The sequence below is a fragment of the Schistocerca serialis genome, chromosome 8, assembly GCF_023864345.2.
Source record: "Schistocerca serialis cubense isolate TAMUIC-IGC-003099 chromosome 8, iqSchSeri2.2, whole genome shotgun sequence".
NCBI lineage: Eukaryota > Metazoa > Arthropoda > Insecta > Orthoptera > Acrididae > Schistocerca > Schistocerca serialis.
The window spans coordinates 608,227,190-608,254,097 of record NC_064645.1 but is presented as its reverse complement, the minus strand read 5'-3'; the positions used below and the strand labels follow the sequence as shown (position 1 = coordinate 608,254,097).

General features: G+C 44.0%; 1 protein-coding gene across 2 annotated transcripts in view; it reads left to right on the top strand.

Moving 5' to 3' along the window:
• LOC126416621 (sodium-coupled monocarboxylate transporter 1-like) overlaps positions 1-26,908 on the top strand; it is a 334,959-nt gene that overhangs the window by 29,091 nt on the left and 278,960 nt on the right. For both annotated transcript variants that reach the window (XM_050084378.1, XM_050084377.1), the window contains exon 3: positions 12,881-13,040. In XM_050084378.1, the coding sequence (XP_049940335.1) occupies positions 12,881-13,040 (160 nt within the window). The remainder of the gene's footprint in view (positions 1-12,880; positions 13,041-26,908) is intronic.

Sequence of the window (26,908 nt, the reverse complement as noted above, 5' to 3'; positions counted from 1 at the left end):
GGTCTAAGTGAGATGCTAACGACTATTTATCTGCTCTTTCTAGCACAGACGCTCTTCTAGCCTTCTCGACTGATATATTAACTTCCGTAACCACAATCACTACGATTACATCATGATCACATATCGCCGCTCTATAGTCACGCTACCAATAACGTCCGGCTGTTTATAGGTACAAGGTCTAACACAGTCCCGACTTGGCCCCATCCGATTTTGATGTCTTCCCAAAACTTAAAGAACACTTTCGAGGACTTTACTTTGATGAAGTGGTGCAAGTAGAGGTCAACAGTCGGACATTCTACAGTGATGGTACCAACAAAATGGTCTCTCGTTGGGAGAAATGTGCTCGTCACCAGGGTGACAACATTGAGACATAAATATCTATACACGAAGAACAAAGATATTGAATGATAATAGCGTTTGTTATATTTAGAAAATTTTAAGAGTTTTCGGATAAAAAGTCAGAGGCATTACTCTTCAGTATGCCCTGGTAGCAGCCATTTGTTTGGGAATTATACCTTCTGCCGATGATATGGTTACCATGTTCTGATCTTATCCTAACGAAACCGGTGTTTCTTTTCTAGAGAGAATGTCAAAAGCAGAATCATTGCCATGATTCTTACAAAAAGTGTGTGTGAGCCACTCTTAGGGTTATCTGTTTACAGTGAGACAATGCATTCTTGTCTGTTGGTAGGACTGTACTGCGCGTACGCAAAATGTTTCACGATAAAAATGGAGGTATTCTACAACAACACTAAATATACCGTATCAAACTCCAGTTGGTATTCTCATACTCTGTATACTATATGCGTTGTCAATAGTGAAGCAGTAACAGCAGAATGGGTCGGTAAGGAGAGCTGCAGGAAATCAATGGAAGGAATCACTTGTCAGCTCGAAAGTGCTATCAGCAATTCAGCTAGCACAGTGAGTGTGCTTAGGGAGTTAAAAATGAAGTAAATTCAGAAGGTAGTAAATCATTTATTGTGTTGACGCGTTTCGGGAAAAGTGCATCATCAGAGTGCCTAATAAAAATAACAAAAAGCGATACCAATGGTACAGTAACATGGCGCTTCAAGTGGTTGAAAACGATTAGAGCAAATAAAGAAAAGGAAATGCATACCACTTCTTACCAAAGAATTGAAAGTACGCAAAATGACTTCCATACAAAACTGACAAACAACATTTGTTGTCTAATACAATAAGTGACACACCAGTCGAAGCCAAAACATGAAGTGAGACTGGTTCTCTACGGAGCCATCATGAAAGCACAGAATACGTAAGCTGAGCGCTTTCTACATCGTACTATGCGACATAAGTTTAAGAAATAAAATTAATAAAACAATTTTTATGTTTTGTCACTTGTCATCAAAATTACGGAAATGTCAACATGTAAAAAGAGCCACCTGGAACTTTATAGTTTCTCTTGAATAAAACTCGCCACAGCTGTCAGAAGAAAACTTACGATACTCCCACCAGAGGTCCTCACGGTTTAAATGCGGAAAGTCTAAGGCTAACTTGTACGGAATTTCATAATTTTTACATTGCGACCTTAATACGAAGCGGTAAATAACAAAGCAGTTGAAGATAAACATATAGTTTAAAAAGTCCTCTTTTATTTTTTATTCACTATTACATCGTGGAAGAAATCGAAAAAGCATTTACGACACCTCGTTACCTGCTCATTGCCGGCCGGAGTGGCCGAGCGGTTCTAGGCGCTCCAGTCTGGAACCGCGCGACTGCTACGGTCGCAGGTTCGAATCCTGCCTCGGGCATGGATGTGTGTGATGTACTTAGGTTAGTTAGGTTTAAGTAGTTCTAATTTCTAGGGGGCTGTTGACCTCAGATGTTAAGTCCCATAGTGCTTAGGGCCATTTGACCCATTTACCTGCTCTTTTGTCAAAAATTTCATATCCTCCTGATAGCTGACGTAAGTTTCAATCTCCTCCAAAATATAGAGGATCGCGCCTTTACTACCATAGCGCCGTATAGACATGTAAGTAATGCTCGAATGCTTCTAATCAGCCACGCATTTCTTTAGTGACTGCTAAGCGACGCTAGAGATGGTGTGAAGAGCGACACCAATGGGCAGTGGATGACTGGAAATCTGATGGAAGGGTTCGGGTTTCGAAAATGTCTAGAGAAAATTGTCTGTCATCGTGTGCAGAGCTAACAGTGAAGTAGAGAGAAGGTAGTGTTACGGAAGAAGGGTGTTTTACATGATTATGGTGTGGTCTCCTTAACACACGTAAGTAAACGCTAAATGGGAGAAGGATATTAACAACCTTTACAATTGTGCACTGCGTACAGTAGAGGAATAGTTTGAAGAGGACGACTGTATCAGTGTTACAGTGCCACTTGTCATAGATCAGCTTCTATGAGTCAATGGTTTGTGGATAGTAACATTCTTCAGATGGAATGGCTTACACAGAATCCTGACCTGAACCGATTGGAACACCTTTGGGATGAGTCGACGCAGCTCCAAATCCCAGCAGCTAACATCAGCAGCTTCTCTGGTTTAGGCTCTTGCGGAAGAATGGACTGCCATTCCTCCACAGATATTCGCGTACCTCGTTTAGTGTCCCCAGCAAAGGTGAAGAGTGGTCACATCCAGTATTCGTGGCCACTAATTGGTGTCCCAATACTTTGGTCAGACGTTGTTGCATCACCTTTCTTCTGCACACATTCTTCAGATGGAATGACATTCACGGAGTGCCGACCCGAACCTATTGGGACACCTTTGGGATGAGTTAGAAAATCGATGCAGTTCCAAATCCCAGCAGCCAACATCAGCAGCTTCTCTGGTTTTGGCTCTTGCGGAAGAATGGACTGCCATTCCTTCACAGATATTCGCATACCCCGTTTAAAGCGACCCCAGCAAGGGCGAAGAGTGGTCACACCCAGTATTCGTGGCCACTAACAGGTGTCCCGATACTTTGGTCCGACAGTGTTGCATAACCTTTCTTCTGCACACATTCCTTAACTTAATTGCATTTGATGATCGTTCTTGTAATTCACAAGCGTAAATAACTTCAAAGACGCTCAACAAGACTGGCCGCAGATGTGATACATCCAAAACTGGCTAACGTAATAAGTGGTTTAATTTGGTTATTTTACGTTCTCGATCTTTGTGACTTCAATACATTAAATTTAAAAACAAAATGGTCAACTTTTTGTTTTATTACGAAACCTAACCCTTCAGTTTCTTAGCAAATGGCACATAACCATGTTTATTCATCTTCCTGCCAAATTACTCAGACACCCACCACCACAATGGTGGTCACTAACCCACGATGGTTGGAAGTCATTTATCTGTAAGTAGCAGGTTCTAGTCCAGGTGCGGAAACAAATTTTAATTGTGCAGTATTTGGCCAGAGCGGACAGGAGAGTTGGCAGAGCATTTCAGAGGGGTCGAGTGGAGACTGCCCTGCATGAACTCAGGGTAGCAGTTGGGTACCTGTGATGCGTCTCCGACTCTAGTAAAACACTGTCAGAGTTCAATTATTTACCAACCACTTTTACAGTCGTCATGTTCCACACCGGCCTTGTAGCCGATGCCTCATTCAGCTGCGTGTTGGATTCCCGTTGACGGCTGCTGAGTCAGCTCCTCGTCTGCAGGCCCAGAAGAGTGAGTGACTTCGCGCCACGGCGAGTAGCCGGCGCGGCTATGGTCCAGCACGAATGGTCTTGTATTAGCTATTGGAGTGCGTTCTATCCCACTCCGAAGTTTATGTTGACGCTTGACGACCCATGTGCAATGTAGTGTTGGAAGTCGTGCGGTCGGTCGATCTCCTTCCTACTGGCCAGATTGGTCTCAGCACCCGGAGGCGTCTAATTGTTGAACAGGAACGTGAACCCCACGAAGCCCTACCTGCTGGTTTCCGCGCTGATGTTCAGTGCTGTCAGGACGCCGCGGCGTGCTGTGGTCGGAGGACAATCAGCTTCCCCCTCAGCTGTCATAGGCGGGGAACAGTAGGAAGTTCATCAGGCGAAGACCATCATGTTGTTGTTGCTGTGGTCTTCAGTCTTGAGACTGGTTTGATGCAGCTCTCCATGCTACTCTATCCTGTGCAAGCTTCTTCATCTCCCAGTACCTACTGCAACCTACATCCTTCTGAATCTGCTTAGTGTATTCATCTCTTGGTCTCCCACAACGATTTTTACCCTCCACGCTGCCCTCCAATACTAAATTGGTGATCCCTTGATGCCTCAGAACATGTCCTACCAACCGATCCCTTCTTCTGGTCAAGTTGTGCCACAAACTTCTCTTCTCCCCAATCCTATTCAATACTTCCTCATTAGTTATGTGATCTACCCATCTAATCTTCAGCATTCTTCTGTAGCACCACATTTCGAAAGCTTCTATTCTCTTCTTGTCCAAACTATTTATCGTCCATGTTTCACTTCCATACATGGCTACACTCCATACAAATACTTTCAGAAACGACTTCCTGACACTTAAATCTATACTCGATGTTAACAAATTTCTCTTCTTCAGAAACGCTTTCCTTGCCATTGCCAGTCTACATTTTATATCCTCTCTACTTCGACCATCATCAGTTATTTTGCTCCCCAAATAGCAAAACACCTTTACTACTTTAAGTGTCTCATTTCCTAATCTAATTCCCTCAGCATCACCCGACTTAATTAGACTACATTCCATTATCCTTGTTTTGCTTTTGTTGATGTTCATCTTATATCCTCCTTTCAAGACACTGTCCATTCCATTCAACTGCTCTTCCATGTCCTTTGCTGTCTCTGACAGAATTACAATGTCATCGGCGAACCTCAAAGTTTTTATTTCTTCTCCATGAATTTTAATACCTACTCCGAATTTTTCTTTTGTTTCCTTTACTGCTTGCTCAATATACAGATTGAACAACATCGGGGAGAGGCTACAACCCTGTCTTACTCCCTTCCCAACTACTGCTTCCCTTTCATGTCCCTCGACTCTTATAACTATCATCTCAGATAACTATCATCTCAGATACAATTTCGGCTGGTTCGTAGACTGTTCTGGAGTATCTACATCTACACATGCATCTACGTGGCTACTCTGCAGAGTGATCATCGAATCACCCTCACAATAATTCTCTGTCATTCCAATCTCGTACAGCACGCGGAAAAAACGATCACTTATATCTTTCTGTGCGAGCTCTGATTTCCCTTATTTTATTAAGATGATAGTTTCTGCCTATGTAGATTTTCGCATTCGGAGGAGACAGTAGGTGATTGGAGTTTCACGAGAAGATTTCTCCGCAACGAAAATCGCCTTTGTTTTAATGATATCCACCCCAAATCCTGTATCATTTCTGTGACACTCTCTCCCCTATTTCGCGATAATACAAAACGTGCTGCCCTTCTTTGAACTTTTCGATGTACTCCGTCAATCCTATCTGGTAAGGATCCCACGCCGCGCAGCAGTACTCTAAAAGAGGACGGACAAGCATAGTGTAGGCAGTCTCCTTAGTAGATCCGTTACATTTTCTAAGTGTCCTGACAATAAAACGCAGTCTTTAGTTAGCCCTCCCCACAACATTTTCTGTCTGTTCCTTCCGGTTTAAGTTGTTCGTAATTGTAATTCCTAGATATTTAGTTTAATTTACGGCCTTTACATTTGACTGCTTTATTGTGTAACCGAAGTTTACCGAATTCCTTTTAGCACTCGTTTGGCTATGACATAGATTCGCTGCAGCATCTTAATCGTGGAATCGAGTGCTATTACTGTTTATTTATTTATCGTATCCAAGACATCACCATTTTACAAAAGAAATTATATTACAATGCAAGAGAAGCAGTTATAATACAATAATACATGGTTATAAGGTAAATTAACTACAATAATATGGAAAAGTATGTAACATATAATGATAAGCGCTAAGGATGCGAAACAGAGCGATTTTCATATCCCACGTGAAGCCCAATACACTGCAGCTTGAATAGCCTTGTCATTTGCTTCAAATAGGTCTTGAGTCGAACACGGGTTGTTTAGTTTCCTGCAGACCAGCAGGTGTTGTGGGTCTTGCTGTTCTCCACACTCGCAGGGCTCGTCTGCACTGATGTAGCCCCATTTTTCCAAGTTTGCTCTGCATCTTGATACGCCTGTTCGTAGTCTATTCAGGGCTTTCCAGGTCGTATATGGGAGTTCAGAGCTAGCTGTGGGTTCTTCCCTGGGGCTATTCCCTGGTCTTCCTGGGTCCACGTTGTGCCACAGCTCTTCTCGTCGTGCTCTAGGCGATAAAAGAGTTGCTTCAGTTGTTCGTAAGAAACTCTTCCTTGATTTAAGTCGGCGAGGTTGAAGATTGTATCCGAACATTGGATGCCTGGGATCTGTCTCCTGTTTATGTTTCTCGATTTCTGCGGCAGTCCTTCTTCTGATGTCTGGCGGGGCTATGCCCATGAGGTGGTACAGCTGCTTTGTGGGAGTTGGGCGGGGGCATCCTGTCACGATGCGTCCAGTCTCATTCAATGCTATATTTACTTGTTCAGCGTGGGTGGAATTTTGCCAAACGGGTGCAGAGTACTCCGCAGTGGAGAAACATAAAGCTAAAGCTGACGTGCGGAGAACTGTAGGTTGCGCTCCCCATCTGCTATTTGTTAGCTTGCGGATGATGTTGTTCCTGGCACTCACTTTCATCTTTGTGGCCAAACAGTGTTCCTTGTAGGTGAGAGCACGGTCAAGTTTAATCCCAAGATATTTTGGTGTGTCGCAGTGAGATAGATGTTGTCCCTTCCAGCTTATGTTGAGTTTCCTCCTTGCTTCCTTATTACGTAGGTGAAAAGCACAGACCTGGGTTTTTGCTGGGTTTGGCTTGAGGTGGTTATTATCATAATAGTCACCCAGCTTTCCAATCGCTAAAGTTAATTTACTTTCTACCTCTTCAAAGGTTTTTCCCTGGGTGGCAACGACTGTATCGTCTGCATAGATGAAGGAGCGAGCGTCCATGCTGATCGGTTGGTCATTGGTATAAATATTACACAGCAATGGGGCGAGGACGCTACCTTGAGGTAGGCCGTTTTTCTGGGTCCGCCATCGGCTCTTCTTCGACTGCAGCGTGACAAAATACCGTCTATTCTGCAACAGGCACTGGATGAATTGCGCCAGTCGGTAGTCTTTTGTGGTGTTATATATTTTTGATATTAACTTTCAACACCAAGACACCACAAAAAGGCTATTACTGTGAACTCCATCTATCCCAATGGTCAACTCTTTGAGAGCTGGAGAGCTCGAGTATTTAAAGGGAGCGATGCTCCGTCCGCAACGGCCGAATGTGTCCTTCTTATTCTGATATATTCGCTTAACAGGCTCTTAACTGCTGTATAGGTTCTCTGATACTGGTTCTTAACGAACAGGCACAGTTTCTTTCGACATCTCTTACGAGCTGATGAATATGTTGTCACATTTCCGTTGGTTTTCTTTCCCATGCTATTTTCTGCTGAGTTTGTCCTCTCTCTCGGCACGGCGTTGTAACGTGCTGAAGCCCGACCCACTTGCGACATGCCTCTTATTTCTTGGTTCTGTCTCTGCCTCTGACATGACTGCACTTTACTTGTAGCAAGATGAGTGAATTTTAATCCTCCAGACTGTGAACTAGTGTTCTGAATTAAATCTTAAACCTTTGTATGATATGTCGTGGCGCGAGATCTTGTGACCTTACTGATGCCGATCCATCCACTGAAAACGAAAGTAAACGAACACTAGAAGACGTAGTTATCTTTGTTACTCATCACTAAAGTTGCCAGTCTCTCAGAAAATGCAATAGACAGCCAAAAAATGCCCAGCAACAAATGTCTGACAGGTACCAAAGGCAGTTTTTAAATTTAGCCTAAATCAACTCCTTTTTGGCAGTTCATACTGTTCCAGAGGTGGATTTTTAATTATAAACTTTCATTTGTATGAGTTAAAAAGAATATGTTTAGAACCTTGAGAATGATGCTTTTGTACGTAACCTGTTGGTTTTCAGAGGTTATCAGCGAGGCTGTAAAACATCATGGATTTTATATAACTTGATGTGTGTTAGAGTATACCTTGAACTAATTCAGAAATGACGGTAGATTTCAATGGAAAAAAAAAATGTTCAGATGTGTGTGAATTCCTAAGGGAGCAAACTGCTGAGATCATCGGTCGCTAGACTTACACATTACTTAAACTAACTTATGCTAAGAACAACACACACACCCATGCCCGAGGGAGGACTCGAACCTCCGGCGGGAGGGGCCTCGCAATCCTTAACATGGCACCCGAGACCGCGCGACCAGTCCGCGCCGCGTTTATGAATGGAGGCAGCAGAAGTATAGACGACTCTGGTGTAACTGATAGCGGGTAAACAACGAGGGAATCATGCATGTATCGAATTGTAAACTAAATACGAGGACTATTTTTTCAACCTCCGAGAGCTCACGAAATTAAAACTACAGTGAGAATCCGGCAAAGCCACGCGCAGACGTGTTCCGCTGTGTCCCTTGTATTCCCCTCTGTCGCATCACGTCGCATTTTTCAATTCTGAGCGCACGATGAGCGCGTAAATATGTCTAGAAGATCGTGTCCCCTGTCAGGTGTGAAGTCATGCTAAGAAGTTTCGCCTGATGTCATGCAGCCTACATAACATAACCCCGAAGCGTTTCTTTCAGCATGACAGTTCTCGGCCACAGCGAACAAATTCCTGCTGCGTTTGCGATGGAAGTGTGTGATCACCCAGCATTCATCCCGGACTTGAGTCCCTCAGATTTTCATCTTTACGCGACCGATCGGATTTTACTTTCCGAATGACTCTCGTAAATAACTACGAAACCTGAAGTGATGGTATGAAACACTTCTTGCCTGAGAAAAACGCCTCAAAACAGATTATTTACAAGCTTAGTTAAACAAATAATTATTTAATCTGCTTTGGAAAAGATGTTTCATGCTGTTCACTTCAAGAAAATATACTTTAGAAATGCTTCGACTTTTTTTTTTTTTTTTACTTTTTTGCTTTGTCATTTTTTCCATTTCGCAAAAAGAGATGTTTTGGAGATTAGTAGAAAATGATCTGATCCTATACCCTGTTCTCTATAAATTCTTGTATCCTTTGTTTGACCCCCTAGCTTATCATTTACTAAAACGTGGTCAATTGTTGATCTATGACCACAACTGGCCCAAGTGTAGTTAGGTATATCTGTTTTCTTAAAACGTGAGCTTGTTATTTTCAGATTATTGTTAAATGGCAAAAACTCTCAGTATTTTTTCCATTTTCATTAGATACCGGTTCTCCAAGGAAAAATGTGAAGACATCGAAAAAGATATGATTGTCGGAAGGACAGACTCAGCATACAGGAAAGTCAAAACAACCTTTGGTGACATTAAAAGCAGTGGTGGTAACATTAAGAGTGCAACGGGAATTCCACTGTTAAATGCAGAGGAGAGAGCAGATAGGTGGAAAGAATACATTGAAAGCCTCTATGAGGGTGAAGATTTGTCTGATGTGATAGAAGAAGAAACAGGAGTCGATTTAGAAGAGATAGGGGATCCAGTATTAGAATCGGAATTTAAAAGAGCTTTGGAGGACTTACGGTCAAATAAGGCAGAAGGGATAGATAACATTCCATCAGAATTTCTAAAATCATTGGGGGAAGTGGCAACAAAACGACTATTCACGTTGGTGTGTAGAATATATGAGTCTGGCGACATACCATCTGACTTTCGGAAAAGCATTGTCCACACAATTCCGAAGTCGGCAAGAGCTGACAAGTGCGAGAATTATCGCACAATCAGCTTAACAGCTCATGCATCGAAGCTGCTTACAAGAATAATATACAGAAGAATGGAAAAGAAAATTGAGAATGCGCTAGGTGACGATCAGTTTGGCTTTAGGAAAAGTAAAGGGACGAGAGAGGCAATTCTGACGTTACGGCTAATAATGGAAGCAAGGCTAAAGAAAAATCAAGAAACTTTCATAGGATTTGTCGACCTGGAAAAAGCGTTCGACAATATAAAATGGTGCAAGCTGTTCGAGATTCTGAAAAAAGTAGGGGTAAGCTATAGGGAGAGACGAGTCATATACAATATGTACAACAACCAAGAGGGAATAATAAGAGTGGACGATCAAGAACGAAGTGCTCGTATTAAGAAGGGTGTAAGACAGGGCTGTAGCCTTTCGCCCCTACTCTTCAATCTGTACATCGAGGAAGCAGTGATGGAAATAAAAGAAAGGTTCAGGAGTGGAATTAAAATACAAGGTGAAAGGATATCCATGATACGATTCGCTGATGACATTGCTATCCTGAGTGAAAGTGAAGAAGAATTAAATGATCTGCTGAACGGAATGAACAGTCTAATGAGTACACAGTATGGTTTGAGAGTAAATCGGAGAAAGACGAAGGTAATGAGAAGTAGTAGAAATGAGAACAGCGAGAAACTTAACATCAGGATTGATGGTCACGAAGTCAATGAAGTTAAGGAATTCTGCTACCTAGGCAGTAAAATAACCAATGACGGACGGAGCAAGGAGGACATCAAAAGCAGACTCGCTATGGCAAAAAAGGCATTTCTGGCCAAGAGAAGTCTACTAATATCAAATACCGGCCTTAATTTGAGAAGAAATTTCTGAGGATGTACGTCTGGAGTACAGCATTGTATGGTAGTGAAACATGGACTGTGGGAAAACCGGAACAGAAGAGAATCGAAGCATTTGAGACGTGGTGCTATAGACGAATGTTGAAAATTAGGTGGACTGATAAGGTAAGGAATGAGGAGGTTCTACGCAGAATCGGAGAGGAAAGGAATATGTGGAAAACACTGATAAGGAGTAGGGACAGGATGATAGGACATTTGCTAAGACATGAGGGAATGACTTCCATGGTACTAGAGGGAGATGTAGAGGGCAAAAACTGTAGAGGAAGACAGAGATTGGAATACGTCAAGCAAATAATTGAGGACGTAGGTTGCAAGTGCTACTCTGAGATGAAGAGGTTAGCACAGGAAAGGAATTCGTGGCGGGCCGCATCAAACCAGTCGGTATGTAACCCTACGCTACTGCGCACGATACTTATTAAAGCCTGTACTATGGTAAGTTGACGGGCTTCACGTTATAAGAAAGGATTTTGGTATATATGTTGACCGCGTGTAGCAGAATGGAGGCAAAATCAGACTTTCACCCACTCAGTATCAACAATGATACGGCAAGTAAGTCTGAAGTGCAACTACACATTAGGACGGACAAGAAACAACACAGGAGATGCTACCAATTTGTTAATAAAACGGTCGCCAGCCTAATTAGGCATTAATTGAGTTTCTTCCCTGTACAAGTTGAAGTACGTGTATGCAAAACAACACGTAATAACACTGCATAATATGGTAAATTTTAGAACCAGAAAATCTACTGAACTAATAATTTCACTTTCTGTATTAATATGGACAAGCCATAAATGCACAACAATACACTATAATGTTTACTACAAACTTCGTACAGTCTATTGATCTGATTAAAATCGGGCATAGGTTACCCTAGAGATAGCACTTTCGAAACACACATACAATGTCAATTTTGAAAAGGGTAAAACACTAATAACTTTTGGTTTTATCTTGACTTTAACTTTGCTGGTCAAATCAGTTCAGTACATTTCAGAATTTACATGAATAGAAAAGAAAAGGGGGGTGGGGACCCTGAAACTGTTATGATCACTGTACCGAAATTTTTGATTATCGAAATCGTAAAGCACTCAAGATTTCCAATATATGAGTTACTACTCTTTTTGTCTTATTTCCTGCTCATTTAACTACCATTATTTTTGTCTCAAATTAATTAAATTTCATTACTAAACCAATTTCAACATTATCTTCCAACTTTGTCAGACCTATATTATTTAGCTATATATTCATTAACAACAAAGTTCTTTAAACATCATTCTAACATAGATAGGTCGGCAGGTATTTATTATCAACATAAATTTTAAATCTTCATTTCGGGACACTCGGATTGCACAACATGTGAAAAGGACCCTGTCTATGTTAGTTGTGAGGATAATTAACTGATAGGACAGTTGTGGTAAAATTTAAGTTGTTATTGAACAGTATGGAACAAAAGTAACACTGGTCCACACGAATACAGTACTAAAAGTTTCAACCTGTTTGTATCGATATGGCGGTTGGCGGGCGGCGAGATGGCGAGGCACAGAGCACACATACAATCAAAGCTATGGCTCTTGATGTATCGGCACTTTGCTTCTTCTTAGCGTCGCAATACTTTTCCGTTTAGTGCCTATGGAACATTGCCATGCTGTATAGGCGTCGGAAACGGCACATCCGAGGCTCAACGAAATCACGTTTTCCAGGAGAGCCTCCTCGATCCAGAACGTGTTTCTCAGACCGATGCCCAACTCCGACTACTACTGCTGAGCCCGTTATGCCGTGCAGCGCCCGTGTGCATTTTCCCGCGCTCGCCTGCCATCCACCTTTTACCGCTCCCCTACAGACAGGGTATTCACCCGAGGTTTTGCATTCTACATATCCTAATACATTGCCTACGTATGGACCAGGCGCACAATTACAACTTTAACATCTTACAATAGTTTCAACGTTTCTTACAATTCAATTCTGTTATAATATTGCTTAAACATTTGACATAAACCTTAATATTCACATCGAAAATTGTTTACAGTTTCTTTAACACAATGGCAAGAAAAGAAAAAGAAATGAAATCAGAATATCGATTACACTAATTTATCGAAAATCAGAAGAAAAAATTATTATATGTACATTAGTATAACGCTGTTGTTGTTACAAGTAGACTGATGGCCAAAAAAAAAAAAAGTAATGACAAGCTTTTAGTGTGCCAAGTTGTTATTAAACTGAGAAGTCCCCGCAGTGCACGCCTCTGAACTTGTGTTTTCTTGCTCGTGGGTTGGGCAGCTTCATCTCGGGCATCATGCTGCTGGGCATCGCCACCGAGAGCTACCTGTACGGCATGCAGTACGCCTACGTGTGTCTCGGCGTCATCCTGAGCTCCGCGATAAACGCCTTTGCCTTCCTGCCTGTCTTCTACGACCTCGGCATCACGTCCACGTACGAGGTAAGTACACACTGGCGTCGTTCCTTCATCTACAAGACTACTCTGCTACTCAGAATTAAGTGCCCGGCACAAGATCCGTGGAACTTTCTTCGTATTATTTCCCTACTGTTCCACTCTCAATGTGCGAGAAAAACGGACACTTAAATCTTTGTGTCCACCCTCTAATTTACCTTATTTTATGATGATGATTTATGGCTACGTAATTATAGAAGAAGGCCGCTGCAACCGTGGCCGAAACGTTGGTTTTTCTACAGAAGCAATAGTTTTATACATTATCACGTGGTACCATACCCAGTAAACTCTTATGTCGAATGGTGACAATTATGCCGGCCGGGTGGCCGAGCGGTTCTAGGCGCTACAGTCTGGAACCGCGTGACCGCTACGGTCGCAGGTTCGAATCCTGCCTCGGGCATGGGTGTGTGTGATGTCCTTAGGTTAGTTAGGTTTAAGTACAGGGCTATTACAAATGATTGAAGCGATTTCATACATTCACTGTAGCTCCATTCATTGACATATGGTCACGACACACTACAGATACGTAGAAAAACTCATAAAGTTTTGTTCGGCTGAAGCCGCACTTCAGCTTTCTGCCGCCAGAGCGCTCGAGAGCGCAGTGAGACAAAATGGCGACAGGAGCCGAGAAAGCGTATGTCGTGCTTGAAATGCACTCACATCAGTTAGTCATAACAGTGGAACGACACTTCAGGACGAAGTTCAACAAAGATCCACCAACTGCTAACTCCATTCGGCGATGGTATGCGCAGTTTAATGCTTCTGGATGCCTCTGTAAGGGGAAATCAACGGGTCGGCCTGCAGTGAGCGAAGAAACGGTTCAACGGGTGCGGGCAAGTTTCACGCGTAGCCGCGGAAGTCGACGAATAAAGCAAACAGGGAGCTAAACGTACCACAGCCGACGGTTTGGAAAATCTTACGGAAAAGGCTAAAGCAGAAGCATTTCTTAAACAGGAGATTGGAAAACCGATGGATCGGTCGTGGTGGAGATCATGATCAACAATTCATGTCATGGCCTCCACGCTCTCCCGACTTAACCCCATGCGATTTCTTTCTGTGCGGTTACGTGAAAGATTCAGTGTTTAAACCTCCTCTACCAAGAAACGTGCCAGAACTGCGAACTCGCATCAACGATGCTTTCGAACTCATTGATGGGGACATGCAGCGCCGAGTGTGGGAGGAACTTGATCATCGGCTTGATGTCTGCCGAATCACTAAAGGGGCACATATCGAACATTTGTGAATGCCTAAAAAACTTTTTGAGTTTTTGTATGTGTGTGCAAAGCATTGTGAAAATATCTCAAATGGCTCTGAGCACTATGGGACTCAACTGCTGAGGTCATTAGTCCCCTAGAACTCAGAACTAGTTAAACCTAACTAACCTAAGGACATCACAAACATCCATGCCCGAGGCAGGATTCGAACCTGCGACCGTAGCGGTCTTGCGGTTCCAGACTGCAGCGCCTTTAACCGCACGGCCACTTCGGCCGGCAAAATATCTCAAATAATAAAGTTATTGTAGAGCTGTGAAATCGCTTCAATCATTTGTAATAACCCTGTAGTTCTAAGTTCTAGGGGACTGATGACCTCAGAAGTTAAGTCCCATAGTGCTCAGAGCCATTTGAACCATTTTTTTGTGACAATTATTTGCTTCTTTTATCTCAAATATGTTTCTTTTAAGAGTCTGTCAGTTACAATGACTTCCTTGTGAGATGGCAGGGTTTATGTATTGCTCGTAGGCTCTCTCAATAGGCAGATGAATGAAAGTGCCTGGCTTGCCTTCACCGAGCGTCAGTGCTCGCTTTCAAATTTCAACGACTGTAGAAAGAACGCCAAGCGACTGAGGGCCACATGGTAGAAATGTGGGCAGCACCCTCCCCCGCACAGTGGATGAGCGCAGAAGTCGCTCAACACATTCCCCTCGTGCTGGCCAGAGCCAGGAGAATGGTTCCGAAGGCTGCAGTGCAGGCACTAAAAAGGCGCTTCACGGCATCTTCTGTGTTGATAGCCGCAGAATACCTGGTTAACTGGCAACCTTGCGTGTCAAAGGTAATTTCAAACGGTTGCAAATGGCGTGGAGGAAGATTGTACTGTTTATTAGTGTTCAGGGTACCCTCGGAGTTTGTACACTACGATTATTGTTTCTTTCGTTGTGTGAAGCATGGCGCACGACTACAACTCAGTGGCACAAGAGGGCAGTACGCTTTGATTCGTACCAAATGCCTTGCTGGCACATTTCGCAAACCTCACACCATAAGGCGGCTTGCGGAGTTCAAATGGCTCTGAGCACTATGGGACTGAGCTTCTGTGGTCATCAGTCCCCTAGAACTTAGAACTAGTTAAACCTAACTAACCTAAGGACATCACACACATCCATGCCCGAGGCAGGATTCGAACCTGCGACCGTAGCAGTCCCGCGGTTCCGGACTGCGCGCCTAGAACCACTAGACCACCGCGGCCGGCTTTCGGAGTATGAATGAATGTAGAATACCCATAGTGTCAAGCTGGCTTTTTGGCAATGGGAAACGTTGAGCTCCTCAAACCGTTTACGGCGTAACTGCGACTGAAAGTTTATCATAATAGCGGGAACCACTACTGTGTGCTCGGTATCTAGGCTTAAAGCCGCAAGACATCAACGCCGGCCGTTCGCCACCTATTTGAGAAGAAATTTGAGAGGTGTGTGCATTGCTTGGAGATATGGAACGTGTCGCGGTCTCCCGCAAACTAACACACATTTTCTGAATAGTTTCATTGTTTTCTGCAAAAATTTAAATCCGAAGTGAGTCGCACGAGATGGCAAAGTCAGTGGAGGCAATAAAACAAATTTGGAAGTCAATAAAGCTGGATTCCGCGTGCTGTTAAAATTATAAAACAAGATCAACAACGAGCTATGTGGAACAAAGAAGAACCAAAAGTGGGCTCGGTGGAAGCCGAGGGCATTAGCAGTAGTTGTCCTAACTGTGTACAGTGCATTAAGTTCCAAGATCTTCCATGGTATCAGCACCTTTACCTAACTAAGAAGGGAGTGAAGCGATAGAGGCCCTTTATGGGAAAATTTGGAAGGGAACATCCAGTTTTGGCATTCGTCTAGTAATCAAGAAAACCTCTGGAAACCTTGGACAGATTTGGGAGATTACAACTTTAAATTCAGTGACTCTACTAGCCTGTTAAGGTAAGTTACACAATATCACATCTGTATCTGACTAGTGAAGTGTCTGACATTGTGTCATTTCTTTTGTATAAGTACCTGCACCTGGGATTCAGGCTGGATCCCCCAACGTTCCATGTTGAGGTGCCATTCCAGAAAATGGATAGCCTCGGCAATTCAGTTCATACGTAAGAGAGAATTTAAGGTGGACTGGGATGGCAGTGAGAATTTGAATACAGGAGGGAGACGCGCCAGGATAACCCGTGCAGTTGTGTGAACCGCTGTGACAAGGCGGCTCAGTGGCTAACGCAGATACCTAGTAAGCGGGAGACAGTGTTTGATTCCCGGCCTTGGTACAAATTTTCACTCGCCGCTTCTGCCTATATACATAAAACCAAATCTTTAAATTTTTCCAAGCGACATGGTGCGGTGATTAGCACACGGGACCCACATTCGGCAGGACGACGGTCCAAATCCCCGTACGACCATGCAGATTTAGGTTTTCCGTGATTTTCTGAATCACTCCAGGCAAATGCTGGGAAGGATCCTTTGGGAGGGCACCTCCTATTTCTTTGATCTTTCTTTTCTTTAAAAAAAACCGCTTCTACTCCGTCTCCAGCGATCTCGTTGTCGAAAAACGTGTGTGTGTGTGTGTGTGTGTGTGTGTATGTGTGTGTGTGTGTGTGTGTGTGTGTGTGCGTGCCGAACTAAGTAATCTCCGTCTTGTTTTCACTGTGAGGATGGAATAACTGCCGGAGATAGGAGCTCGTGCCCTGCTTGACCTCGGCCAGCGTTATCTCGTAGTTCATCGAGAACAAGGGTACTGGAGAGTACAAGTATTCACGCCCTACAAGTGCACTCACTTCTGTCCGTTTACAGTGCTGTGAGAGACACAAGCACTGGGCCACGGATTACGGGAAACCGTTTCCTGCTCAGTCGACTCGTCTGTATGCGGGTGATGAGTGTTGATGGTAAAGTACAGGTACATATCCAGAATGATATCCGAGTCATTGTACTGTTGGATCAAATATGGAGAAGAAGAGGAGACGGGGGGGGGGGGGGCGCTCTTTGACCCCAGGATACCTCTTTCACGTATAAATAGTACTTCTGGCTCATTTCGTGGGTACTTTGTTAGACACTCAATATCTCCATTCTGCTGGTACCCCTAACGTAGGTCGTAAAATTACGAAGCTGCGTTTCCAGTACGACAGTTACATCGGTTATAATTTCTTGCTAATTGGAGAAAGGGAAGGGAGGTAAAGTTCCTGCGTTTTTTCCCGTATCTCATTGAAGTTATTGGTGTTTATGAAGGCATCTGAGACATGAGTTTCGTACAACTCTTATTAGAGGCTATAACCGTCGATCATTATTTCGGAACGGACTGGCTCACTAACACGGAAGGCCATCACTTCTCTACTGTTCTCCGAAAATAACAGCCCATAATCTTGGCAAAGTAGTTGTGATTTGTATGCTTCAGTTCGAAATTTGTTTTCAGTTTTTAATGTAGTAGCCATTCCACGTCGCATACAATTGTACAAGGGGTATTCAACTGCAACCGTTTTTTTCTGAAAGTAAATTGATTTTATTTAGGATTCCAATACACCATGTTGTTGTTGTGGTCTTCAGTCCTGAGACTGGTTTGATGCAGCTCTCCATGCTAGTCTATCCTGCGCAAGCTTCTTCATATCCCAATACCTACTGCAACCTACATCCTTCTGAATCCGTTTAGTGTATTTATCTCTTGGTCTCCCTCTACGATTTTTACCCTCCACGCTGCCCTTCAATACTACATTGGTGATCCCTTGATGCCTCAGAATATGCCCCACCAACCTATCCCTTCTTCTAGTCAAGTTGTGCCACAAATTTCTCTTCTTTCCAATTCTATTCAATACCTCCTCGTTAGTTATGTGATCTACCCAACTAATCTTCAGCATTCTTCTGCAGCACCACACTCCGAAAGCTTCTATTCTCTTCTTGTCTAAACTATTTATCGTCCACGTTTCAGTGCCATACGTGGCTACACTCCATACAAATACTTTCCGAAACGACTTCCTGACATTTAAATCTATACTTGATGTTAACAAATTTCTCTCCTTCAGAAACGCTTTCCTTGCCATTGCCAGTCTACATTTTATATGCTCTCTACTTCGACCATCATCAGTTATTTTGCTCCCCAAATCGCAAAACTCATTCACTTCCTTAAGTGTCTCATTTCCTAATCTAATTCCTGCAGCATCACCCGATTTAATTCGACTACATTCCATTATCCTCGTTTTGCTTTTGTTGACGTACATCTTACGTCCTCCTTTAAAGACACTGTCCATTCCGTTCAGCTGCTCTTCCAGGTCCCTTTGATGTCCCTGGCGGAATTACAATGTCATCGGCGAACCTAAAAGCTTTTATTTCTTCTCCAAGGATTTTAATTCCTACTCCGAATTTTTCTTTTGTTTCCTTTACTGCTTGCTCAATACAATACACCATATTATTCCAGAATTAAATTTTCACTCTGCAGCAGAGTGTGCGCTCATATAAAACTGAAATTTGCTGGCAAACCAAACTGTGTGCCGAACCTAGATACGAACTCGGGACCTTTTCCTGTCGGGAGCAAGTGCTCTACCGTGAAAGACAAAAATCTCGGATTCGAGTCCCTGCCAGGCACACAGTTTTACTCTGACAAGACCTTATTGACTACATAACTTTATTTTTCAACGTGATATCCGTTCAATGTGATGGCATTATGAAGTTTAGAAGTGCCTGTATGTCTTCATGATACCACTCGACTGGTCGACATTGGAGCCAACATCTTGCTGCATCAATAACCTCCCTGTGATCCAGGTACGGCTTCCCGCGTAGTGCATTCTTCATTGCGTCAGACAAATGGAAGTCGACAGTTGCGAGATCCGAGCTGTAGGATGGATGAGGAAGAAAGAACAAAGCAATACAGCTTTGCGAGCTCCTCTCTGGTCCGCATAGTCTTGTGAGGCCTTGCGCTGTCGTAGAGAAAAAGTTCGTTTGCATTTTTGTGGCGATGAACACGCTGAAGTCGTTTCTTCAGTTTCCTGGGGGTAGCACAATACACTTCAGAGTTGATCGTTGCACCATGAAGGAGTGCATCAAACATAATAAGCCCTTCAGAATCCCAGAAGGCTGCCACCATGACTTTAGCGGCTATGAACTTTTTCTCTGGAGGAGAGATAGCGTGCCGCCTCATCGTGCATTGCCGTTTTTATTCCGGTTCGAAGTGATGAACCCTTGTTTCCACACTTGTGACGATGTTGACAAAAAATTGTCACCATTAGCCTCGTAACGCGCAAGAAACTCCGCACAGATGGCTCTCAATTGTTCGTTATTGTCTTCTGTTAGGCGGCGAGGAACGCAGCAGGTGTACACCTTTGAGTACCCCAAATGGTGGACGAGTGTATCATCACTACTCACATACGTGATCAGTTGTGCATCAAGATTTCTGACTGTAATCAGGTGTTCACCTCGAATGAGAGTGTCCACACGTTCCAACGTTGCAGGAGTCAAAGCTGTGTGCGGCCGGCCAGCAAGAAGGTGATCGAACAAGTCTGCGCGACCTTATTGCGATGATAACAGACACCTCGTCCAACTACTCACCGTACTTCTGTTCACTTCCAGGTCCCCATAGACATTCTGCTGGTACAAATGGCTCTGGGCACTATGGGACTCAACTGCTGAGGTCATTAGTCCCCTAGAACGTAGAACTAGTTAAACCTAACTAACCTAAGGACATCACACACATCCATGCCCGAGGCAGGATTAGACATTCTGTAAGCGTCTATCTGCGATGCTGTGGTACTTCCCCAAAAGGAACTGAATGACAGCCCTCTGGTTGGAACGCACCTTGAAGGCTACGTACAGTGCCGTCATATATCGGAACTTCATGAAGCTACAGGGCCCAAAGCGGGAATATTCCACAATATCTCACAACAACTTTCGCATTTTTTCAACCGAAACTGGCCGAGAAGAAAAGTGTGTTACATTATTTACTGAACGCCGCTCGTATTTACAGGTTTTTTTTATTCGTGTCAGAAGCACCATGGATACAGGAATATAAAAAAAATGAATAGCACACAGAAAAAAAATGAATTACGGGCATATGAAAATATATATAAACTATACATATATACAAATATGTGTGCACAGAAACAAAATGTTATAGGCATTTGGCCCACAAGCGGGCTACGTCGACAGCATTTGGGGTTGCCAACATCAGATCCTCAAAAGCGCAGTGTGAAGGACATGCAGGGCAGTTATACATGTGCTGGGTCGTCTGCACTTCTCCACAGTCGCACAGATTAGATGTAGTAGAATATCCCCACTTCAGAAGGTTACCTCTTGACCGTGCAGTGTTGGTGCATAGCCTGTTTAGTGATCTCCAGACCACCCAGTCCTCATCGTAACCTGGTGCCAATTCTTCCTTTGGTTCCATTCAGTGCCCTTCTCCCGACCGCTTCCATCTCTCCACCCTAGATCCAGGTTGGTTGCTAAAATCTTCGGTTGCTCTGAGAAAACTGCGTCTAGATTTCAAGCGTTTGGTGGCTGGCTGAGTTTTGTGGAGGGGGTGGCTCTCTGCCATCTCAGCCCTCGCTCTTTCACTATAGGCTGCCGCTTCTCTTCGCACTGCAGGAGGTGCAATCTCAGCAAGATGGTAGAGCTTGTCTGTTGGCGTCGGTTTCAGACATCCAGTGACGAGCCTGCAGGTCTCGTTCAGAGCAATGTCGACCTGTTTAGCGTGGGCAGAGTTGTACCAGACACTGCTTGCATATTCGCCTGCTGGGAAGCAAACTGCTAGTGCTGTGGTCCTCACTATCTCTGGCTTTGCGCCCCAGGAGGAGTTCGTTATTTTCCGAAGAATATTATTTCTGCCGCTCACCTTCATTTTGGTGTTAATACAGTGCTGTTTATACGTCAGAGCCCTGTCTAGGGTTACTCCTAGGTATTTGGGGTTAACGTAGTGTTCGAGGAGTGTGTCCTTCCAGAAGACACGCAACTTACGGGATGCCTGCTTGTTACGGAGATGGAAGGCGCAAACTTGTGTTTTGCTAGGGTTCGGCTTGAGTTGATTGTCGGCGTAGTACTGACAGAGCATGTCCAGCGCATCCGTGAGCTTTGTCTCAACATCCTCAAAGGAGTCGCCCTGTACGGCCATAGCACGGTCATCGGCGTAGATATAGTTTTCCGTACCAGCTGGCGGTGGTTGATCGTTGGTGTATATGTTAAAAAGTAAGGGTGCCAGTACGCTGCCCTGAGGGAGACCATTTTTCTACGGTTCTCTAACAGATTTCTAACTGTGGATGTGAATTTAAAGTCCCTGGTAATGGCATACAGCTTCCTCATTAGCAGACGTAAGTTGACGGTGTCATATGCGGCTGTCAAGTCTATAAAGGCGACACCGGTTATTTTCCGGTTCTCATAGCCGTCTTCAATCAGCTGCGTGAGGTTAATTACCTGAGATGTAGTGCTTTTCCCTGGGCGGAAACTTGCTTGTTGGGGGATTAGGTAGGGTTTTATGGCACTGGAGAGGCGATCCTGGAGTATTCTTTCAAAGATTTTAAAGATATGGCAGAGAAGTGATACGGGTCGGAAATTTCTGGGGTCATCAGCATTTTTGCCTGGTTTTAAAATGGCAGTAACTTTAGCCTTCCTCCAGATTGTGGGAATCTGACCTGTTTCCATGCAATTGTTAAACAGTTTCAGTAGCCATTGTTTAACGTTGGGACCAAAGTGTTTAATCTGTTGAACAAACATCCCGTCCAGGCCCGGGGCCTTCCTTAGCTTGCATTTCGCTATGGCTTTGTCCAGATCTGCCATTGTGAGAGGGGTGGCCAGAGTTGAATTTTCTTGGTGTTCAATCCTGTCTATTTTGGTCTCCGACTTTCTGATTTTGGTGTCGGGTTTCCCATTCTTGAGAAGCTGGTGGGCTGTTTGGTCGGCTGTGACGGGAGCATGTCCTGGAGAGAAAGTCGGGTCATTGTTGAGACGTTTAAGGAGTGTCCAGGCTTTCTGACTGCTCCTTTTCATGTCCAATTCCTCTATTGTCCTCAGCCATTTCTCTCTCCTGGTTTTAGCTAGTGACTCGGTTAGCTGCTCGCCCGCAGTGATAGTTTCCGCGGATAGAGGGTTTGCGTCAAACAGTGTCAGGTATTGCTGCAACTGATCCTCTAATTCTGGAGTAAGGCCTTCAACATAATTGCTTCTGCATCCTCTAGGGATCGATTGCTTGGAACACCACTGCACAGCCTTCACGAAATTGTCATAGAATCTTGGTTCAGGTGGTAGGTTGTTCACAGAATCTTCCATGAAGTTTTGAAAGGTTGACCATTCTGCTTTCTTAAAATTGTACCTACGGCGAAAAGGTACGCTATGGGGTTTAACAACAGATGTGATCTGGCACATTATTGGACGGTGCTGGGTGTTTGGTATTGGTGAGCAAACTCCCTTTGAGCATTGGGACGTTACTTGATGGCTAACGAAGATGAGGTCCGGGTTATAACCTCTCTCCCATCTGCCACTGTTGTAGGAAGCAGGCAGTTTATTGTCATGTATCAGTTTCAGGCTGTTTAGCTCGGCCCAGCAGATCACAGCCGTGCCATTGTCGTCGTCTTCTTGGTAGCCCCACTGCGTACTGTGGCTGTTGAAATCACCGATTACAAAATTAATTCTGTCTTTATTAAAATTGTTTGCGTTGGAGCTGGAAAAGTCCACAGTTGGTGGTTTGTACACTGATGTAACAGTGCAGTCACTAAGTTCAATGGTTAGCACTTCAGTATCATTGATGTCGTTTATACTGCTTGAAAGGATCTGTATGTTTGGCCTGATAAAGATTGCGCTGCCCTACTGTCGGTGTGGCCTTTCAGCTACTAGTCGCATGCCGTTTATCTTAGGTCTTTTGAGTGTGCTATCTCTGTGAGTTTCTTGTAGACACAGGACGTCACATTTCTCTTTCTGACAGAGGTCTTGTAGTAGACGTTCTTTGCATGCAGACAGGCCTTCAATATTTACAGAGATAATCGTCAGTGCTGGGCCTGATAAGGTCCTTTTCTGTAGGATTGTCATGTTGCTTCTGGAGTGAAAGGATCAGCCGGTATACAACCGCCCAGGGGACGCCCGAGTATGTGTATTGCATTCACATACTCTTCGTGGAGGCTCCTTTCTTGTCCCCCGTATTTACAGGTGTGTCATAACTTTAATAAAAGCTACACTACCCTCCATAAGTTCGCAAACACCTAGTAATTATAGACAATGGAAAGGAAAAACAGTAGAAAAATGCATTTTCTTGTTTTACAAATGTTTATTAAGCTCAAATAATACACAGGAAGATGCAACAATGAAATTTTCGATTCCTCAAAATAGACACCCTTTGCTTTCATCACTGCCTTGCACACTCTCGGCATGCGCTGCGTCAGTTTTGCCAGGGTTTCAGTTTTAATTAATCTCCATTCTCGCTGCAGGACCTCCCACAATTGTGACCCACTCATGATTTCCCGTTTTCGGATCCTCCTGTCCAATTCATCCCATAGCAGCTCAATTGGGTTACAATCAGGGGATTGGGGTGGCCATTCCATGTTTTTCAATATTTTACCAACCTCTAGAGACTTCACATAGTTATGACACAAGCTAGACGTATGTTTTGGGTCGTTCTCTTGCTGCTAGACAAACCCTTTCCCCATCAGACGCAAACCCGATGTCTTAGCATGTCGCTGGAGAATGGCATGATAATCCTTTTGGTTCATTTTTCCATCTATTTTCACCAAATCTCCGACTTTATTCCGTCCAAAGGATCCCCATAGCATCACAGAACCCTCTCCATGCTTTACAGTTGGAATTACGCACTGAGGATTCGAGCGTTCATGTGGTAAACGGCGTACAAATTGACGGCGTTTACTTCCAAATATTTCGAACTTGAATTCATCAGTGAATAAGACTCTTTCCCAATCCCCCGCTGTCCAATGTTGGTGTGTCTTAGCCCACTGAAGCCTTTTCTTCTTGTTAATAGGGCGCAACAGTGGTTTCCTTGTTGCTACATAACCTAGGAGGTTGTTGTCTGCCAGGCGTCGTCTCACAGTTGATTTCTCACCTGTGTATCACTCGTTACCTTTAGTTCAGCAGTCAATTAACGGACAGTTTTTAATCTGTTATGTTTACTGGTCACTACCAAATACTTTTCCTGGCGTTCTTATATTTTCCTGGGTGCTCCTGAGCGAGGACGATCTCCATAGGAGCCTGCTTCTCGATGTCGGTATATGGTTTTGACAATTCCGCTGATGGAAATCATCAGTTTCTTTACTATTTGTCGGACACTATTGCCTTCTTGGTGCAAAGTGATTATCATTATCTGTGATTCGTAAGGAATCTGGCACTTTGGGGCCATTTTCAATTACTTTCGCGGCGTGTTATACCTTTACGCAACACAACTACAACTGAACAGAAATGTAAATGACGTAGCTCTACATAGCCATGCGGCCTACTCGCGCCACCTGGCGTGTTTAGTAGAACTGCCTGGAAAGGTAACGTCGGTTTACATAAAAAGCAGCAATACTAGTATGTTCCAATATGTATGTATGTGTACAATAATTAACTGTACAATATTGTACGTGTCATTATTAACCGTTGTTTGAGCTTGCTATCCCGTATTCTAACCAATAACTCACATAGATCACTTCCATCTTGCTCCGTTGTAATACGTAGCATGTTGTTTCCAAACTTATGGAGGGCAGTGTAGCTGATATTGTGTTTTCCCGTTCTGACGATACTGCATACGCTACGTTATTATCAGTAGTGCCACATGTGGTTTGCATACTTTACTGACACTCTGAAAATGAGTGCGAAAATCGAAAAAGAAACCCTGAACTGATCGACGATAATGCTACAGTGATGATACTATTTGGCGAGTGTTTGGTATTTCGAGAGGTACCGTATCGAAGATTTGTACTTCTTCATCTTGGACAGTTTCCAGCCACTGGCTGGGTCTGTCGGGAACATAAGCCTCTCCATCGTGTTCTGTCTTTCCACCATTCCCCCTCTTCCACCTTCGTCCAGTTCTCTCCTCTTCTCGTCACACATTCCTTCATTCCCTTCACCCATCTATCTCTTGGTCTTCCTCTGGGCCTCTTCCCCTCCAGTTGCAGATCAAACATCCTCTTTGGAATTCTTCCCTCATCCATTCCCTTCATGTGTCCATACCACTGCAGTCTTGATTTTTCTATCCTGTCCTGTACTGGTTCCTCCTTTAGTCTTTCCCTCACATACACATTTCGCAATCTGTCTCGTCTTGTTACACTCAACCTGCTCCTCTGGAACTTCATTTCACTAGCCTGTATTCTACTTTTGTCGCTTTTGTGCATTACCCATGTCTCACTTCCGTATGCCAATATGGGGACAAAGTAGGTTCGGTATATAATTCCCTTGGATTTCTGTGGCACCTCCTTGCTCCAAATAAGCCCCCTAATGCATTTGTAGAACTGCCCTGCTTTTCTGCGCCTTTCATTTATTTCCATTGCGTTTCCCCCCTTACTTTCAATCATGCTTCCCAGGTACTTGAAGTTCTCTACCACTTGTAGTTTTTCCCCTCCACAAGTTATATCCACATTTGGCCTATTCTTCTTCCTTGTTGTGACAATTATTTCACTTTTCTTTGCAGAGAAATGCATTCCATATTGTGCTGCCGTTGCCTCCCATACATCTAACTGCTCTTGCACCTCCTTCTCGCAATTTCCCCATAACATCAGGTCATCGGCAAAAAGCACTGCTTTCATTTTATGATCTCCAATTACATCTGATACTTGCTGTAGGATTTCATCCATAACAATAGTAAACAATAAAGGCGAAAGTGCACTTCCCTGTCGCAGCCCATTTTCCAGCTTCAACCATGCAGTACGTTCCCTCCCCACTTTCACACAACTCTCACTTCCCTCATACATTTTTCTGACTGCATACAGGAAAAACGGACAGGCGTCATCCACTGTGTCACAACGCAGACCAAACTGTGTCAAGTGACAGTGACAGACGGTCGACAGCTGCAAAAGTCACTGCTCAACTGAATGTCGCACTCGCGAGCGCAGTCAGTACCAAAACAGCACGAAGAGAACTCCATAAGACCTACGCACCAGCGACGCAGAAGCCTGCAATGGAAAATCGCGTTGTCGAAGCCACAGAACCTGAACTATGGAGAAATGGAAGAAAGGCATTTTGGTCGGATGAGTCTTGTTACACACTGTTTCTGAGTGTACGACCCAAGAGTGAGACTAGGCCGTGGGGTGGGGGGAGGGGGAGAGGTTAGTTGATGATCTGAACAGGAATATCATAGTATTCCATGGATTCTGTGGTTACTCTCCAACAACGCATTATTGCCAAGGCTTAGGTGACCGTTTTGGCTGGTCCCATCCCACGGTACAGTTGCGTTCCTCAGTGGTGATTCTGTGTTCCAAGACGACAGGGCCCCTGTTTACACAGCTGTCAACGTCCAGGACTGGTCTTGTGAGTACGAGGATGAAGTGTCGCATCTCCCTTGGGCCACCACAGTCAGCAGGTCTCAATATTATTCAGTCTCTGTGGTCTACTTTGGTGAGAAGGAGGGAGGTGGGACGTGACTGCTATCCACTTTCATCATCGATACCTAAACCGTGCGTGCCGGCCGCGGTGGTCTAGCGGTTCTAGGCGCTCAGTCCGGAACCGCGGGTCTGCT